We start from the raw sequence: 18,139 nt of genomic DNA on the forward strand, positions 1-18,139 counted from the left end.
GTGTGTGTGTGTGTGTGAGAAATATATATTGTGTCTGGTGATTACACTCAAATTCTGTCAGATTGTTTGTTTATGTATTGTCCTGGTTCTCAAGGGGATTTGAAATTTTCTCCTGGATGTGAGCAAATTGGGTTGACACACACACACACACACACACACACACACACACACACACACACACACACACACAGGGTAATCCAGATGAGACTGGGGTGCTCTTAGGCCCCGGCGGGCCATCTGTTGTAAATGTGGGATTTGAGTGTTTATGTGGGTCAGAGGAAAGACAGCTGAGAGTCTTGTGAATGAAGGAGAGCAAATGAAAGAGAGAGAGGAAGGGAGGGAAAGAGGGTGGGAGGGAGAGAGGGAGGGAGGGAGAGAGGGAGAGAGGGAGGGGGATAACAGAATGAAGAATAGAGGAATGGGGGATCAGAGAGAGATTGAGAGGAAGAGAAAACTAAGGAGGATAGATTGAGCAGATAGATAGATAAATAGATAGATAAAGGGATGGATGCATAAAAAAAGACAGATAGCTAGAGGAGTAGATAAGATTGAGATAGTGAAAGAGGTGTGCAAAGGAAGAGAGAGATGACTGAGGGTGTTCATGTGCTATGTAGCCATGATGTTATGTATAATGCATGTGGCAGAGCTCAGTAGAGTCAGCAGCTAGCAGACACATCCCAGACACACACTGCAGAGCAGAGCCGACCTTCAGCTACATTAGCCGCTAAACCTTCTCTCTCCAGGGCCGTGTTGGCGGCTAAAGAGCTCCGTTTAATGCCTTTTGGGGGTGAACTTTAGGGGGCTTTCTTTGAGGTTGTGTGTTTTTGTTTACAATTGTTTTGCAAACATAATCTTGTATCACAATATTGTTTGTATCACGTGAGTTGTATCTCATTGTTTTCTTTGAATTTGACATTTTTAAACTGAAATATATTGTATTGTGTGTGTGTGTGTGTGTGTGTGTGTGTACATGTGCATGTGTTCATGTGTGACTATATCTATATGTGTGTGTAACCCTCAGGCGGAGATTGTGAAGAGGCTCACTGCTATTTGCACTCAGATCATCCCCTTCCTGTCTCAGGAGGTGAGTTGCCACCCCACCCCTCAGTTCATCCACTGCTCCCACACACACCTCCCCTTTCTGTGTGCGTGTGTTTGTGTGTGTGTGTGTGTCTGTGTCTGTGTCTGTGTCTGTGTCTGTGTCTGTGTCCGTGTCCTCTTCTCCTACACTCCTCCTCTACTAAGTGGTATTCTTCTTCTCTTCTACTCCAGTCACTTCCTCTCCCTCTCTCTTTTCCCTCTCTTCTCTCTCTCTTCTCTTTCTCTTCTCCCTTTCTTCTCTCCCTATCTTCCCTTTCTTTTCTCTCTCTTGTCTCTTTCACATCTTATAATCCGTTCATCCCACTCTTTCTCTCTCTCTTGGTCTTGGTCTCTGTCATATTCATGACAAAATTGTGAACACTTCAAGATAGCAAACAGAAAGGCGTATTCTTGCCATGTGTGTGTGTGTGTGACTGTGTGGACCTTTATGTTAAGATGTTTGCGTATCAGTATTTATTTGTCCATGTGTTTACTTGAGTATCTTGTGGTTGTGTGTATGTGTGTGTGTGTGTGTCTCTGTGTGTGTGTGTGTGTGTGTTTTCTCCTCAGCACCAGCATCAGGTAGCTCAGGCAGTGGAGCGCTCTAAGCACGTCAGTATGGCAGAGCTCAATGCCATTATCGGGGTGAGTCTGTGTGTGTGTGTGTGTCTGTGTGTGTGTGTGTGTGTGTGTGTGTGTGTGTGTGTGTGTGTGTGTGTGTGTGTGTGTGTGTGTGTGTGTGTGTGTGTGTGTGTGTGTGTGTGTGTGTGTGTGTGTGTGTGTTTCTGAACTAAAATATTGTTTGGTCCTATTGTTAGGAAAATATTTTTAAATAATATCTGAAAATATTTTTTTGAACTTGGAGTTCAAATAGTGTGATTAGAGGCACATCAGCCTGCATGGTCTTTTGTTGACCATTAGAGGGCGACACTGAACTAAAACTTGGCAGAAACCTCCCTCTAATCCCCCCACTGGATACTTCTACTTGATAGTTAATGTGATATTTTATAAACCATTGTTTGTTTTTTCAAATAGTCCTACAGGTGTTTTTTTTACAGGTGATTTTGAGTATATAGTATACACTTGAACATATAGTGCTCATACATTTTTTGTGTGTGTATGTGTTCATATGTGTTGGGGATTGTTTTTGTGTGTCTGTGTGTGTGTGTGTTTGTGTCTTGTGCACTAACTTTTGCAACTTTGTGTTGCAGCAGCAGCAGCTCCAGCATCTGTCCCATCATGCATCAGGCTTTCCCCTGATGCCCCACCCCTCGGGTCTCTCTTTGGGAATGGGGTCAGGGCTCGGGGCCCTCCCCACTGCCCTTGGATTTCCTGGACCCCTGGTGGCCAAAGACGACCCTTCTCACAGCCACCCCGATGAGCTGAGAGGTAAAGACATCACGCAGAGAGTAGCCGTCAGTGGGACAGACCAGGGTCGCATCCGGGACGGATCAGAGACAGGCCAGGGTCAAACTAGGGTCATATCAGGGTCTTATCAGGGACAGAATAGGGTCATATCAGGGTCTTATCAGGGACAGAATAGGGTCATATCAGGGTCTTATCAGGGACAGAATAGGGTCATATCAGGGTCTTATCAGGGACAGAATAGGGTCATATCAGGGTCTTATCAGGGACAGAATAGGGTCATATCAGGGTCGAATCAGGGACAGAATATGGTCATATCAGGGTCGAATCAGGGACAGAATATGGTCATATCAGGGTCGAATCAGGGACAGGCAGTTAAGCTGTTCCTTGCCTCAGAGGGAAAGGAGAGGAGGTGGAAAAGTGTTAGGAGTTAGGAGAGTTAGGAGCGATGAAACGGCTCATTCCAGCATATTTCTCTCCATGGAGATGCCTCACAAATATCATTATTTCGGAGTTACATTTTGATTTTTGGTTGGCCCTGATATCTTCATGTACGCAGAGTGCTATAGCACATGGTTCCTAGCCTGAAGAAGGAGCCAGCTCTTTCCCTCTCTGAAGTGCCTTTGTTTCTGTCTTTCAGATGGAACCTCAAGTCGGGTGAGTCTGGGCAACGCGCATGTGTGTGTGTGTGTGTATGTGTGTGTCATCAAATGTTTTTATGCTCATGAGAATTCACTGGCAATCACAATTGTGAGTGTGTGTGTGTGTGTGTGTGTGTGTGTGTGTGTGTGTGTGTGTGTGTGTGTGTGTGTGTGTGTGTGTGGGTGAATACATTTCATTATATGTGCTTGTGTGTGTGTGCGCACGTGTAAGCATTCCTGTACATCCCATCATGTGTGTGTGTGCGTGTGCGTCTGTGAATGCATTCCTGTACATCCCATCATATATGTTTGTGTGTGTGTGAGTGTGTGTGTGTGCATGCGTGTGTGTTTGTGTGTGTGGGAGTGTGTGTGTGTGTGTGTGTGAGTGTGTGTGTGTGTGTGTGTGTTTATGTGTGTGCGTGTGAGTGTGTGTGTGTGCATGCGTGTGTGTTTGTGTGTGTGGGAGTGTGTGTGTGTGTGTGTGTGTGTGTGTGTGTGCATTCCTGTACATCCCATCATGTATGTTTTTGTGTGTGTGTTTCTGTCCAGAGTAAGTCTGCGTCTCCGCTGCATAGTCCCCTGGATGACCGGCAGCTTGCGTCGCTGGCCGCTCAGAGAGAGGCGGCACGGAGCCGAGCCGAAGAGAGAACCATGGTCCCCACACACAGTGTAAATATCAGCATCAGCATCTCCAGCATCATTACCATTTTCTCTTACATCACCATCAGCAGAGTCGTCACTATCACCATCAGCAGCAATATTACCATTATCTTCACAGTCCACTACAGGCGTCAATATCACCATCACTCTTATAATTACTACCAGTACCACGAGCATCATCATCCCCATCACTATAATGATCGTTTTTATTATTACTTCTATACTATTATTAGTATTAGTAATAGTAGTAGGAGTAGTAGTAGTTATAGTTGTATATTTGTTGATTATGTAAAATCTTGATTTATAAATCGAGTTGATTTAAAGTTATAAACTCACAGTGCAACATTTCTGCGGTGTGATGTGATCATGTGATGTTTCTGACGCCGCAGGACGATGAGGGAGACAGAAGTGAGGTGGACGTTGGTGTGAGCTCAGAGGTGAGGAGGTCTTTGACATGAGGTGCGCAAGGGCAACAGACACAGATGTGTGTATGTACTGTATACGTGGTGTGTGTGTGTGTGTTATGCTTATGCCTGGCAGCAGACTGACTTAAACAGTTGAGTATAATTTGAACTGTAGATTAGCTTTTAATGTTTCACAGAAATTACCTGTGGCTCTCTGTGTGTGATGTTCAAATTGTTGCTGTTGTCTGGGCGACCGCATGCACTCTGTCCTCTTTGACACTGGCACTCAGAAAAAGGGCTATATGGACACACACCCTTAGAGTCTTAGTGACCCCTCACATCCTAAAAACAGGGCAATTAGCCTTCCAAAAAGAGACAGAACTCTGAAAGGTTCTGCAAGGGTTCTCTACTAAAACAAGGGCTCCTAAGCTGAGATATTTAAAAATATCTTTTACTGCCAACAGGTAAAAACCAATGGAAGATTACCATCCACTCACCCAGTTATGTTGCATAGTTTTCTTTTAGCATGTAAATGTAAACACAAACACACACACACACACATTTTCCCACAACTCCTCTTTTTCTGTTCATTCTTTTTTCACACACTGAACTACGACACATACTAAACTAAACAGACAGACATACACACACATTATCATAAAGACAGACTCTCTCACACACACACACAGCTTAGGTTCGGTGCCAGGATAAAGGCAGCTCTAGGCAGGGGTCAGTTCTAGAATGTTCTCTGTGCACAGCGGCAGATCTGGTTCACCTAATGCCCCCAGTGACCTCACAATAGCACTGAGACCTCCGTCTAGTCTTTCGTCTGGTCAATCTGCCTCTCTTCAAGGGTGATTCTTTTAGATGGAAAGCCAAGTACTCGCCCATCAAACTGTACCGCAACAGTCAGTGGAAACCCCTGGAAGAGCCAGGGCAATTGCTTTAACCCCCCCAGTTTCATTAGTCATTGTCACGGAACAACACAGGAACCACGGCATGTTGAGGAAAAGGGTGTTTATTTTGCGATTGGATGGACAGCACAGATATAATGGGATACCGAAGGGCAAAATAGGGCGCGTTCACTCCTCGATAATAGTCCAGCCCAGGAGGGGCGCAGGCTCACAGCACTGTGTTAAACAAAGCACGGATTCACAAGAACACGAAATCAAAACAACAAGACAATCTCGGAAAGTAAAAGGCTAACTAAACAACACCAGGAGGGTAAACAAAACACGAGTCTTACTCGGCAGGAACTAAACTAAACTGAAGACAAACATGAACAACACAAACGAGGGTAACAAACAACGGTAAGCAAGAGCGAGAAACAGCGTGAGCAGAGCTCTAACGCGTGATACCTGTTAAGTGTGACACCAAACAATAACTGACACCTGAGTGCAGGGAGAGTGGAGAATATAAAGGGCAGTGACAGGTGGGGGTGATTACTAATCAGCTGAGTGCAAACTGGTGCAGGTGATCGATGAGGCTGGTGTGACGCCCGACTCACATTGTTGCGTTGGAAGGCGTTGATGAAACGGACGGTGGAGGAGGAGTCTGGCGCATGCGGTTCTGTTGATAACGGAGACGTTATAGTGAGATTGACAGGTCAACAAACCAATCTCGTCACTAGTAAGCTTTTACCCTGTGAGTAGTAGCATGCTAACCCTAACCCATCATTAGACAGTGTGCTCAGACACCTCGCAAATCCTATGATACGTATTTCTCAGTTACAATAAAGGGGTTTTTACATTGTACAGTGTCTATTTCTCGGTAACTTTTAAAAAATCTAACCAAAAAAAAGTCAAACAACCAACTTGTAGGTACAAATACGACCATCTACGGAGTTTGGCAGCCATGGTTTTTTTTTTTGAGTTTGCCGCTCTGTAGACGTGAGCATATACGGGATATGATTGGCTAGTGCCTGTGCTGTCAGTTATGCATGAAAGGCAATATGATTGGCTGATGCATGCATTGCCTGTTGAAAAGTTGAACCTTCTTCAACTGTCGCGAGCAAAGCATGAAACGCAACGCACGCGAACCAAACGGAGCCACAATTCAGTTCGGCAAAGGTGTTGGTGTTGATGTCACCCCATGCAAAGTGAATGGGGATGCGTTAACCCTGACGCATCAACGCCTTCCAACGCAGCAATGTGAGTCGGGCGTGAATGATGAAACCTAACGTGAGTATGAATGTGATGGAAGTGACTATGAACACGGTACAGGTGAGTGAGGCTAGGTGACAGGTGTAGGTGATAATCAGAGTGCTGCTGCTGACTGACGTGACCTAACGTGACTGTGCCTGTGCAGTTTGGGAGAGTGAGTGAGCTGAAAGGGGCGTGGTCGGAGCATAGCTCGGGGACCTGACAGTCATAGACAGACCTACTTAAAATCCTTAATGATAATGTTTTTGTTTTGTTTTTTTTCCCCACAGGGCCCCAGACCGCGCCCAGGGGTGCCCCCTTCCCCCCCGGATGGGAACGGGCTTGGGGGGGCACTGTCGCCCAGGAGGGGCCGGCCCAGGGGAAGCAGCCCCTCCACATCCAGCCAATCACAGTCCCCCACCGCGGGGAACAGCACCCACCTGGGACAGGTACTCATAGCAACACTGACCTTAACAATGATTATTGAATAGCACAGCATACTGTGTAGATCTGACACTAATAAATACTGATATATGGGCTCATGCCTACAAAGTTTCAATGGGTTTTATATTCTAAGAATTATTATTCTTTCCAAATCTTTGCCTTTTTCTCATCATCCTGACCTCATGCTCTCTCTCTCTCTATCTCTCTCTCTCTCTCTCTCTCTGTCAATCTTTCCTCCTCTTTTTGTTCTTTCTTGCCTGCCCTCAACTTCTGCTTTTCTTTCGGTCTTTGTACCTGCATGACTCTTCAATCCCTTTAATCCCCCCCCCGGCAGGTAGGGGCACGATCACCCTCTCCCTCCCGTCGGGTGTCTCAGACTCCAGGATCTCCTCTTCATCCTCCTTCCCGCTCGGCACGCACTCCTCCCCCCACCTCCCTCTAGGTGAGTCTCCTCCCAGTTGGCTGATTGACATCTGGGCACCTGCTTCTACGGCAACATAGTCCACTGTGGTAGGCCAAGTAGTAGAGGATGAGGGTGGGGCTTCAGTTCATCCTAAATGTAAGAGGTTGCTAAAATACTGCTTTATGCCATGACAGATCATAACTCAACCATGTAGATATCCTCTTCATCAAAGGAAGGGATTGTTGTGTTGGCTTAAAGTCTTGCACATCTTACATGTCTAGAGGTTAGGTCCATATAGTTTGCCTCTGTGAATAGTTAGTATGTGCAGTGATTACTGACCTATGTTTCATTTTCTCTTTCTCTACTCCTCCCTCTCTGTCTATTCTTTTTTCATTTTCTCTCTCCTCCTTCTTGGCCCTTTCTTTGTTCATATCTCCTGGTCACACTCTCTCTTTATCATTCCCCTTCTAACTCCTTCTCTCTCTCTGTCATTCCCCTTCTGTCTCTTGCTCTGTCATTCCCCTTCTCTCTCTACCATTCTCCTGTCTCCATTTCTCTCTCTCTCTCTCTGTCATTCTCCTTCTGTCTCCAATTCTCACTCTCTCCTCCGTGTTCTCATATTCATCTTCTCTCACTTGCTCACCCTCTCTCTGTCTCCTTACCCCTCTCTCATCTCTGTTTTTTTCATTCTCTTGTCTCTGTTTCTCTCTCTGGTATTCCCCCTCTCTTCCTTTTCCGCTCTATGTATTCCTTCTTCTATTCTCTCCATTTCTATCCCTGTTTTCCTCCCTGTCTATCTCCCATTTGGCTTTCTGTTGTTTCTTTCTGCTCTTAGAAGAGGAGGGCAGGGGGTAGACGCTGCTTGTCCGTCAGTCACCTCTCTGCATGTGTGTGTGTGTGAGTGGGTGTGTTTGAATGTGTGTCTTTGTGTGTGTGTGAGTGGGTGTGTTTTAGTGTGTGTGTGTATGTGTTTCTGTGTGTGTGTGAGTGCGTGCAAGGGGGATGGCTCTGGTGCCTTGCTGTGGTGTCCACACTCTCCAACAACTCTCAGTTTAAACACACATACACACTCCCGGGTAAATTACACACACATACACACAAAGCGAACGACATTTACAATGATAGATGCTACAGCAGGGACAAATGAACATGGTCATACACACATACAAACCAAAGGCATCAGAGCGATTCTTGGGATGCTGTTTGCAAAGGTAAGATATTCATTACAACGGACTTACACAATATTCACACACTTCCCGTCTCAACTTTTTTCATTAGACTCTAGCTGAGCGTGAAAGCTTTTTTTGAAACAGATTAACTTCTAACATTAATCATGTATTTTTTATCATTTGTCTCGTTTCTTTCAAGTATTTAACTATGCTCAATTTTCAGATGTCACCAGACTATTCCAGTCATGTTCCAAACCCTTGCTGTCTCTTCCTGAAAGTTCCTCCCCGACGGACCAATCAGGTCGTAGGCCAAGCTCCCCACCCCCCCTGAGAACATACACACAAGGCCCCCCCTCTCTGTGAATAATCTCACCAATCAGCATAGACCACTGTGTAAGGACGAACGTCTGCAGGACCGGCGGAATCCCCCTCAACACTGTTTGTATCTTCTCTTGCTACTCTGCACGAAACACAGCGTGGAGAGGACCTGACTAACTATTTATATTTTTCTCTGGATTGAAAGGCCCAGACGGGTAAGGTTTGCCTCAATGGCCGTCGCCACAGCAGACCCAGAGGAGAGCACTCACTCACCGAAACGGCGAAGCAAACACACGACTCCAGTTCAAACTGGTATGGATCGGACACGCCCATGCACAGCCATAACATCTGACTGCTGTAAACGGATCTTTCTGTTATGGTCTAGTGTTCTTTCTCCGATGATAACTCATAGCGCTGTTCTCTAGCAGTTTCTTAATTGGTTTCAGTGTTAATTTGACAATAAAGAACATGGGACTTGGTTTGCCTGTGAACCTGCAGTGTTTTTAAACAGGAATGTGAACGGCGCTCGTGGGTAAGAGGGACCTTTGACTGGTGGGGATGTGCCATTGGGGGGAAAAACGCAAACTTCAGCAGCAACATTTCCAAATTAGGAAGTCGGGAAAGTTGACTGCTGGGGTAGTGTAAGCATCATAGGACAATCAGTGTAGAGCAAGAACAGTGGTAAAACTAATATGACAACGTAAGGATCACTCTTAATCTTGCATAGCCAGACATAATAACATACACGTCTTGAGACAACCAATCTGAACCAAGGTGGCCTAAATGTTGATGGGTATGATTATAGCACTAAAGGCGAAGTCCTTAATTCTGGTGAAAGGATATTTGAGCTCAACAGCCAATTAAATCAGACCCCTTCCTTCCGTGTTCCTGAAGTAACATATTGATTGGCTGAAAGAGTGTATGGTCTGGTCTGAGCCACTTTGTGTTCCATTTACAGAGCCAGAGAATTTGATAACAAGTGTAATGGATTATATTCAAGGATTTATCCTTTAAAGGCACTTGAAATTTTTTGCCTGTCAAATGCTACTGAAGGAGGAGGAGCCTAAAAGTAGAAGGACAGGCATATAAACTAGGGGGTGGGGCTAAGATGAGACATGTGGGCGTGGCCTTTTTGTGCCTCTGTGATTGGCCGCAACTCCAGTTTCATATAGTTATCTCCAGACTGAACCTTCATTCCAAGTGTCTGCATCATGTCTGTCTCTGCAAGATAGGGAATGCTTTTTATTACAGTTTTTATCGATTGCTTTGGGCATGTTCACGAAACCGAAATTACATTCTCAAAGCTCTTAGTGCATTTGGCAAAATAGCCTATATGGTTCAGCACAACTACATAGATCACCTTCAAAAGGTCATATCTCACCCAAAACAGTTCAGTCAAGCTTCAAAACCAAATCATTTTCTCATAAAAATAGTCAGTGCCCCCAAAATGAAAAGTTCCTTCCCGAAAAGAAAAGGACATTCTCCAAGCTTTAAATACATTTGCCAAAATAACCTAGATGGTTTATCAAAACACTATGGCACACCTGCAAAAGGTCATATCTCTCCCAAAACAGACAACTCATCAATTAAAACTAATTCCTTTTCTCATACTAATAGTCAGTGCCCCCAAAACGAAAAGTCCCTTTGGCATTGTTTAAGCACTGCAGGTCAAAACGTTTAGATGTTTTGTCAGTATGGCAGTGGACCATAGAAATATCCCTCATGTGCACATTTCAATCTGGGCTTAGTCCTTTGACACTGAATGGTTACTGTAGTAGATGTTTTCTTTCCAGAATACTATGTGTATCAAACAGAAACAAATTCAATTGTTACAGTATGTAATTGCAAAACAGAAACAGAAAATGTGTACAGCAATGTGTACATACAGAAGAAAAGGAAGTCTTCAGTCTTCGTCCTCACTCTCCTGCTCAGCCTCACGCTCACGTCTGTCTGGCCAAAGATTCTCATCTACATCGCATCTTATGTTTTCCCTTGCAATGCAACGTGGGAAGAATCGGCGTGCATGCCACAACCATCCCCTGCAATGATCAGCCGTTACATCCTCACAAGCATCCATTGCTTGGAGGAGGGACCGCTGATTTAGAGCACGATGCTCGTAGACCCTCCACCTCCAAGCGAAAAAAAACTCCTCAATAGGATTTAGAAATGGGGAGTAAGGGGCTAGGAGCACCATCACCATCCTTTGATGGACAGCGAACCATGCCCTGATGAGCGAGACATTGTCCCACACAATCACATATGTCGGCAAGTGAGGCCCTACCAAACCCCCCTCAAGTAGAGGGATAAGATCACCGTAAAGGCGGTCTAAGAACACCAGGAGCTTCTGGGTGTTGCATGGGCCGATACTTGGAATGTGGGTGACTACCCCGCTTTCAGATATCGCAGCACACATTGTGAGGCAGTTGCCCTTGCTCGTTTGGTGCTTCCATGTTCATACTTGTCAACTGTACTGAACTTTGTCAAGCCCTAGATGTTTGATGGAAGCATTTACTGTATACTCCTGGATAGACACTGTCAGCTAACTAAAATTACTGAGTGATTGGTGATCGGATATGAGAAACTGCCCCTTGATTACGTAGTAAGGTCTAGTTGCACCTGAAAAAATGAAGCCGATGATCCAAGAGATCCATATTACAGTTTATACCATGATGTTTTTCATGGTATTATGTGCCTGAACGATTGTGACAGTGGAGTGAACTATTCTGCAGGTGATGATGTACAGAAGGAAATTATGCCAACATGTTTTGGAGCGAACAACCACTTGACTGAGAAGCAACAGTCAGTTTAGACCAGCAAGATGTTTTCAATTGGTAATTCGGCTAACTGAAGGCAATTGTACCTAACCATTTGCACAGATGTGCTAAATCATTTGAAATGTGTGCAAACTGTAGGCAATTGTACTTGTCATTTGCAAGGAGTTTCTAAAACAATTGCAATTTGATTAAAGGAATGAGAAATGCCAATCAGTTTTGAACAAGGGCCCAGTGGTTTGGAAGTTTGCACGTGTTGTTTTGAGAATGTAATTTCTGTTTCGTGAAATTGCCCAAAGCAATGGATAAAAACTGTAAGGTATCATTAACTAATATTAATTCGTACAGGAATTAACACGAATAAACTATGAAATTCCAGACTTAATTACCATTAATGTAATACAATACAGTTTGTTGTTTGTTAACATTAACTAATAAATAACTTTTTACATTCAAGTTCATTTATGTTACCCAGTCCATAAGTTACCATGAACTTTTAACTGAAAAATGAACTCGAAGTCGAGTATTAAGTGTTGTAGTTCATGTTTATTTTTATGTGAACTACGAAATTGAATAAATTAACAAAATCTTAATGTCAAACATAACCAAAAGCATTAAAAATGGATTGGTCAGACTTTAGTATTTTGTATTTTTCCACCTGAAATGTCTTGATTAAATCAATGACATTTACACACAGCTTTGTGCATCCGTACGAGTGACCAACGTTATTTAATTTGAGCCGCTCAGCATGTACCAACACTCCACTACATGACTGTAATACAAACTTCTCACATGCAAATATTTGTCAGTATGATGACAATAAGCATTTCATGTAATCTGATGGACATTGACCAGATTCTCTGCACTCATGTATTTTCTCTCTCTCACACACACACACACATGCCCAAACACACATGAAAAGAGAGAAGTGTTCAACAGACAAGCAATACTCCCCCTGCCTTCATCAGACAGAGGAGCAAAGAGGAACAGAGATGGATACCAAAAGGGAACTAGAGACAGAAGAAAACATAGTGATGGAGAGAACAGAAGGATGAATGGAGAGAGACGAACACTTGTTTATTGAACCAGTATATTTTTACTTCACCGCTTTCCCTTAAAACTCATTATGCATGAGAACATTTAGTCCTATTATAGCATATATAATATAAGCATATATTTGTTTTGGTCCAACCTGCCACCATACCCCTTAGATCCTGTAGGGTCCACCGTTGAACCACTCTCCAATAGCTTGTTCTTTCTGGTCTTCCACGTGGCCATTTTTGCTGAGCCAAGTAAAAAGTTAATCGAACACACCTCCCTATTTTTCTTCCTTAACACATAGGCCACCACAGAGAGGGGAGATGGAAAGATAGGGGGAGGGAGATAAAGAGAGGGGAAGGGAGATTGATAGCGAGAGAGGGGAAGGAGATAGATAGAGAGGGCAAGGGAGATAGAGAAAGAGATAACAGAAGGGTTGCACAGAAGCCACTTCACTTGGTGGAGACCACGCCCACCTCGGAGGGGGAACGATGACTGTTACGACCGGAAATACTCGTGGAAAAAGCGCCCACCATCTGCTGCTGCTGCTGGCGTCCATCCAAGATGGGTCATCAAGATATTTTTGGCAATTGTGAGACAAGCCTTTATGTTCCTATTGGTAGGCAGTGGTTTTCACCTTGCAACTCTCCCATGGATGACATTTGTGCCCACTGCCCAGTAGTATAGGCCTACAGTTTGACTATGGATCCCATGCTCAACTAATGTCAACATTTTGCAATCCTATATAACTGCCAACACTGTCATATCAAGCTCTGGACTGACAATATAATTGTGCTATTCATTGGCATAATTTAAAGGCCTTAACCCTAAGTCCACATCACAATATATATTAAGTGTCTTTGCTAAATGTATGATATGCACATAAGACTGTTCATGTTGTTGTTTTTTTTTCCCCTTTTTGAGATGTATTTCTATCAATATAATAAACATGACTACGTACTACATACTACGTATTTGCCTATGCTCTTTCTGGTTTGACCTCTACAGACAGTCTAAACCAATCAGATTTTAGTGACCACCTACCCGGAAGTCAACAGTCTGATCAAAGATTTTAGAACAGACTAACCAAGTGGACGTACATTTTGCGGATAACTCTGATACCAGGGTGTTTTCGTAGCAGTATTACCAAGTTATGAAAGTAAAATCTTCTCCGGTGTACGATTACCGATCTTCTTCTTTTTTAAATACTCATTTCTGAACAAAAGGGGTCTAGTTTATGTCTACGGTCGAGTTAACTGGTCAAAAATGTTATCAAAGGACTGTAACACAACAAACAGTGTTAATGTTCAGTCTAGGTTGGCCTCGATCATGGAGGTACTGTCTAAGACAGCTGTTGCCGAGATAACCAAAGTGTTTGATGACGGTTTTCTACTCTTACGATTGGAAATGTGTCGGAAAGATGCGAAAATCGAGTCTTTGAAGCGAAAATTGATAGCTTTGGAAGGTGACTTGCGGTCCACACGACCAACGTCAGACTCAGAGCCTCCTCCGTCTTGCCAGGAAGTTGCGAATTGTGAAAGGAAACAAGATAAAGGTAAACCAGCTGTACTACGTTGCGTTATTATATTGTTGCAGTCTAGCTATTACAGACAAACGACATTTGGACCTGGTTCCTAAACTACCGTAAATAATTGAATAGATTTCCCAATTCAGAATATAGCTGACAGATTTTTTTTTTAAATGTAGGCTTTGTAATAGTCTTTTTTTTAACAGAGTGACATAGTGAGCACCCATAGAACTTAATTGCATGTTATTAATATTTAGTTATATGTGTAATATAAAGTGTTTGCATAGCATAGTGATAGCAAAGCCTACTTGTTTCTATTAAAGAGTGAAGATATATGTACGCAGAATGGGATGATTCTCTTGGCTTTTGGTGTTTCTGTTCAGGACTAAAAGAATGCCACAGAGGAACTGGACAGAACCACCATGAGGTTCCTGCGGTGCAGAACCTTACCAGTGCTCCGCAACAACTTGAGGGTGCGCATAAGCTTCTCAGTCACACAGCTGAAGGCGATGCAGAAGTGTCACCCACAGAGGACGGCAATGTTAAGGCCCCATACATGCAGAACTTCAGTGCACAGACCAAACAGAGGGAGGACCCGGACACTCCAAATATTCTGGACTCTTACACCCAGTCACCAAACACTCACTGCTCTGCCTCTGCACTTACACAAACTCAGGACTCTTCCCCTACGCTCGCACACACACATCCCACACACCCTCAGGACTCTCCCTCTCTGCTCACACACACACAGGAGCCTGTAGAGTTTCGTGAGCTGCAGCTGGAGCTGAAGGCTGAGCAGGAGGAGGAGCTGGTGGATCAGAACCTCCACCAGAGGCAGTGTGAGTACAGAGCTGGGGTAACTGAGCAGAGCAACCCCCAGCTGTGGGCAAACAGCGGGGCAGAATCACACCAGATGAGTTCAGCGGGGCCAGAGCCGATGGGCGGGACTGTGTCAGAACTCAGGACACACCTACAGGATGCTAATGCACACTTAGAGCCCTTCATGATAGAGGTTTCTGGAAACAGGCAGATATCCCATATGGAGCTGAGTCCTGAAGGGGCAGACTTGCAGTCATGGGCTTGCCGCAGAGCGGAGCCAGAGAGAGAGGGGCGTCCTGTCAATCAGCACGAAATGGGTGTGGCCCACCCCTCTAGTCAGACATGGTCAGCCACACCCCCTAGCAATGGCTTGAGAATAGGAACAGGTGGTTTGGCAGTTTGGAGCAGGACTATTGCGTCTGCACACATGCATCCAGAAGCCTTACTAAAGCCAACACAGGAAGTGATGTCACACCTGAGCCTGCAGCCATCTGCCTCTCAGGATAAACGCCTCCAAACTCACAAGATATCCGTGCAATGCCAGGTAAACAACAGCAACCACATCAACAACAACATAATCATCAACAACTACAAAAGCAGAGCCAGCAGTGGCAGCAGCAGCAGTGGTGGTGGTGTTGGGGGTAGAAGCGTTGTCCAGCGGAGAATGCCAGTGAGGGAGAAGTGGTTTATCTGCTCGTTCTGCGGGAAGAGCTTTGACCGCTTCAGCCACCTGCAGATGCACCAGCGCGTGCACACGGGCGAGAGGCCTTACAGCTGCAGTGTCTGCGGACGCGGCTTCACCCAGCAGAGCAACCTGCGCACGCATCAGAGGGTCCATAGAGACAGGCTGGGTCACACACTGCCACACACACACGTACGTCCGTACCGATGATCAGTTTAACACAGACATACGCACATCTGAGGGTCCACAGAGACACACTGTCACACACACACACACACACACACACACACACACATGTCTGTACCAATGATCAGTTAAACACAGAGATACACACATCTGAGGGTTCACAGAGACACACGCGCACACACACACACACTCATCCTTACCGATGATGGGGAATAAACACACAGACCCACGCCAAAGGTACACAGGAATAGGGTCATAAACACAAACACACACTTGAACCATTTACAGATGTCGAAGCACCATACCACACACAGATCCTACGGATGCTGGCTGTCACACAGACTGCACAGGAATTGGGTCATACACACAAGCACACAAACACACACTTGAACCAATTACAGCTGTCAAAGCACCATACCAGAGGGTGCACACAGACAGGGGCGAACACACACAGGAACAGGAAGACAGAAAGACGCTTGTGAGAAAGTGTGGATGATTCTGGTCAGGAATGTTTTAGAACTCTTACTTTGGCTCCAAATATAAACCATGGTTATTGTCTCTGAGGAAACCTTTTCAGCATAAAAAAAAAAGAAAAAGTTTTTGCCCGAAAACGAAAAACAAAGCTCTATGCAGAACATTTTTAAAGAACCCCCAAGAACCTTCTAAACAGCAGTTGTTTTATAATGTGACACCTGGCAGGAACATTATCAGGGGCAATGCATTGTTTATGAGGATGTAATGGCAACTTGCCAAGAAAGTTCCTCCCTGTATAATGCTTAGACTGAGAGAAAGAAGTGTGGTTACATTGTTTTCTTTGTCAACTCACTCAGCCACTCCATGTTATAGGCAGTCTCAGCCAGGGGGTGGGAATCACAGGTTCATTTATGATCTGATATCACATTTTTTTTCCTTTCTGTGATTTCAATATAAATCAAAGCACTATTTTTACAAATTAAACATCAAGTTCCAAATCCTTGCCAGTAACTGTACAACTTCTATTTTAATGGAATGTCTGCTACACTGCCAGTTCTAATTGGATTTCATTCACTACTCTTAACTCTAGTCTATTTTTCACTGCCCCAAGTCAGTGAATGGGTAACGTACCAGAAGCATAAATGTCACAACACATTTCTGTGTGGTTTTTTTGGCCCACCCCTAGTCTTCTGAGGCCCATCCACAGTTTCACTCACCAAACAGGGCAATGATGGCAGTTGAAAATGTCAGGAAATGTGTGTGAATGTGAATCATAAGTCATAAGTAAACAATGACAGTGGCACTGTGTTGAGGATGGATGACCATGTTTGATTTAAAAATCAGTAAAACATTCTGCAGTGGTGTAACATTCTAACATGTTGCTTTGGTTTTATAACTGTGTGCAGGTGCCTGACATGGTTGCCTTTCATGCTTTATCCAGCTGATATGGGCTATCCTATGTCACCTCTTGTTAACCTTGGACGAATTACATGTATTTGAAAAATACTTAAAAACATTTATAAAGATTTATTCCTGTGCAATATAAAGGAGAGTGTGGTAATATCTATTAAAACGTAGTCAGTAGTTTGAAAATACACAAGGTGTGGCTATTAAATAACAAGACTGTCATTAAGAGTATACGAGTTATAAGTACAAGAAGTTTTCTCCATTACAGTCAAATTACGGCAGTAGTCTCATCATTTAATAGCCACACCTGGTATACAGATAACAGAATAAATTCTGTTGTAAACCTTTACAAGACAAACAGATAAGTTCATGATGTAGCGCACACACACAGACAGTTATTGGTCTGATGCAATTCTCATTCTAAGGAACTAGTTGTCTTCAGCTTGCACAGACTTGCACAGACCGAGGCGTCAAGTGTCCAATCAGCACATTTTGTGAATGTTCTTCAGCAATGGTGTAGTAATAACTATAGTGTTACCTCGTCGCCCATATAGGCAGGACTTGCAGGCTCCTCCATCATGTTCGTTTGTCCTTTGGATGCATCCCATTGGAGACATGTTGACCTATGACTCTAGCAGTCAGTGCTGATCAAGGAATCCATACAGTCTTCAATCCGATCAGGCTTAAGAGAGTTTGCATCAGCTCTAGGCCCAAACAGCGCCCTAGCCACCAACACCACCACCAAGACCCAGTAGCAAAGGCTATAACTCCATCCCCAATCCAGCAGCTCCGTCTAAAGCACTTGCTGCCGCTTTGATGATAAAAAAATACATTCAATACAGTAAAACAGTAACCAAATACAAAGTACAAAACATGATCAGATGGGAAAGGATGAAGAGGTTTGGTAGTTATGTGATTTTCTATCATTGGTTTAGTGGAGAATGATTTGGGTGTTTCACTATTTTATTTGCACTGGGGGGTGCAATAGAGTAACACTGGGGTGGGGTAATTGTGTGATTTTCTCCAGCAGGTGCAACTGAATGGCAATGGGGTAGGGTAGTTATATGATTTACTCCTTGATTGCAGCAGAATTGCATTAGGGTGGGGTAG

At 44.2% G+C, this 18,139-nt stretch overlaps 1 protein-coding gene across 1 annotated transcript in view; it reads left to right on the forward strand.

The window, feature by feature from the left end:
• Nucleotides 1–7,233, forward strand: part of tle2c (TLE family member 2, transcriptional corepressor c) — a 21,657-nt gene extending 14,424 nt beyond the window's left edge. The window contains exons 5-12 of the mRNA XM_080836667.1: nt 1,022–1,084; nt 1,651–1,725; nt 2,292–2,469; nt 3,086–3,102; nt 3,636–3,755; nt 4,136–4,183; nt 6,582–6,740; nt 7,070–7,233. Coding sequence (XP_080692793.1) covers nt 1,022–1,084; nt 1,651–1,725; nt 2,292–2,469; nt 3,086–3,102; nt 3,636–3,755; nt 4,136–4,183; nt 6,582–6,740; nt 7,070–7,177 — 768 coding nt within the window. The 3' untranslated portion in view covers nt 7,178–7,233. The remainder of the gene's footprint in view (nt 1–1,021; nt 1,085–1,650; nt 1,726–2,291; nt 2,470–3,085; nt 3,103–3,635; nt 3,756–4,135; nt 4,184–6,581; nt 6,741–7,069) is intronic.
• Nucleotides 7,234–18,139: the final 10,906 nt, after the last annotated feature.

Source organism: Sprattus sprattus (assembly GCF_963457725.1).
Source record: "Sprattus sprattus genome assembly, chromosome: 4".
Lineage (NCBI taxonomy): Eukaryota > Metazoa > Chordata > Actinopteri > Clupeiformes > Clupeidae > Sprattus > Sprattus sprattus.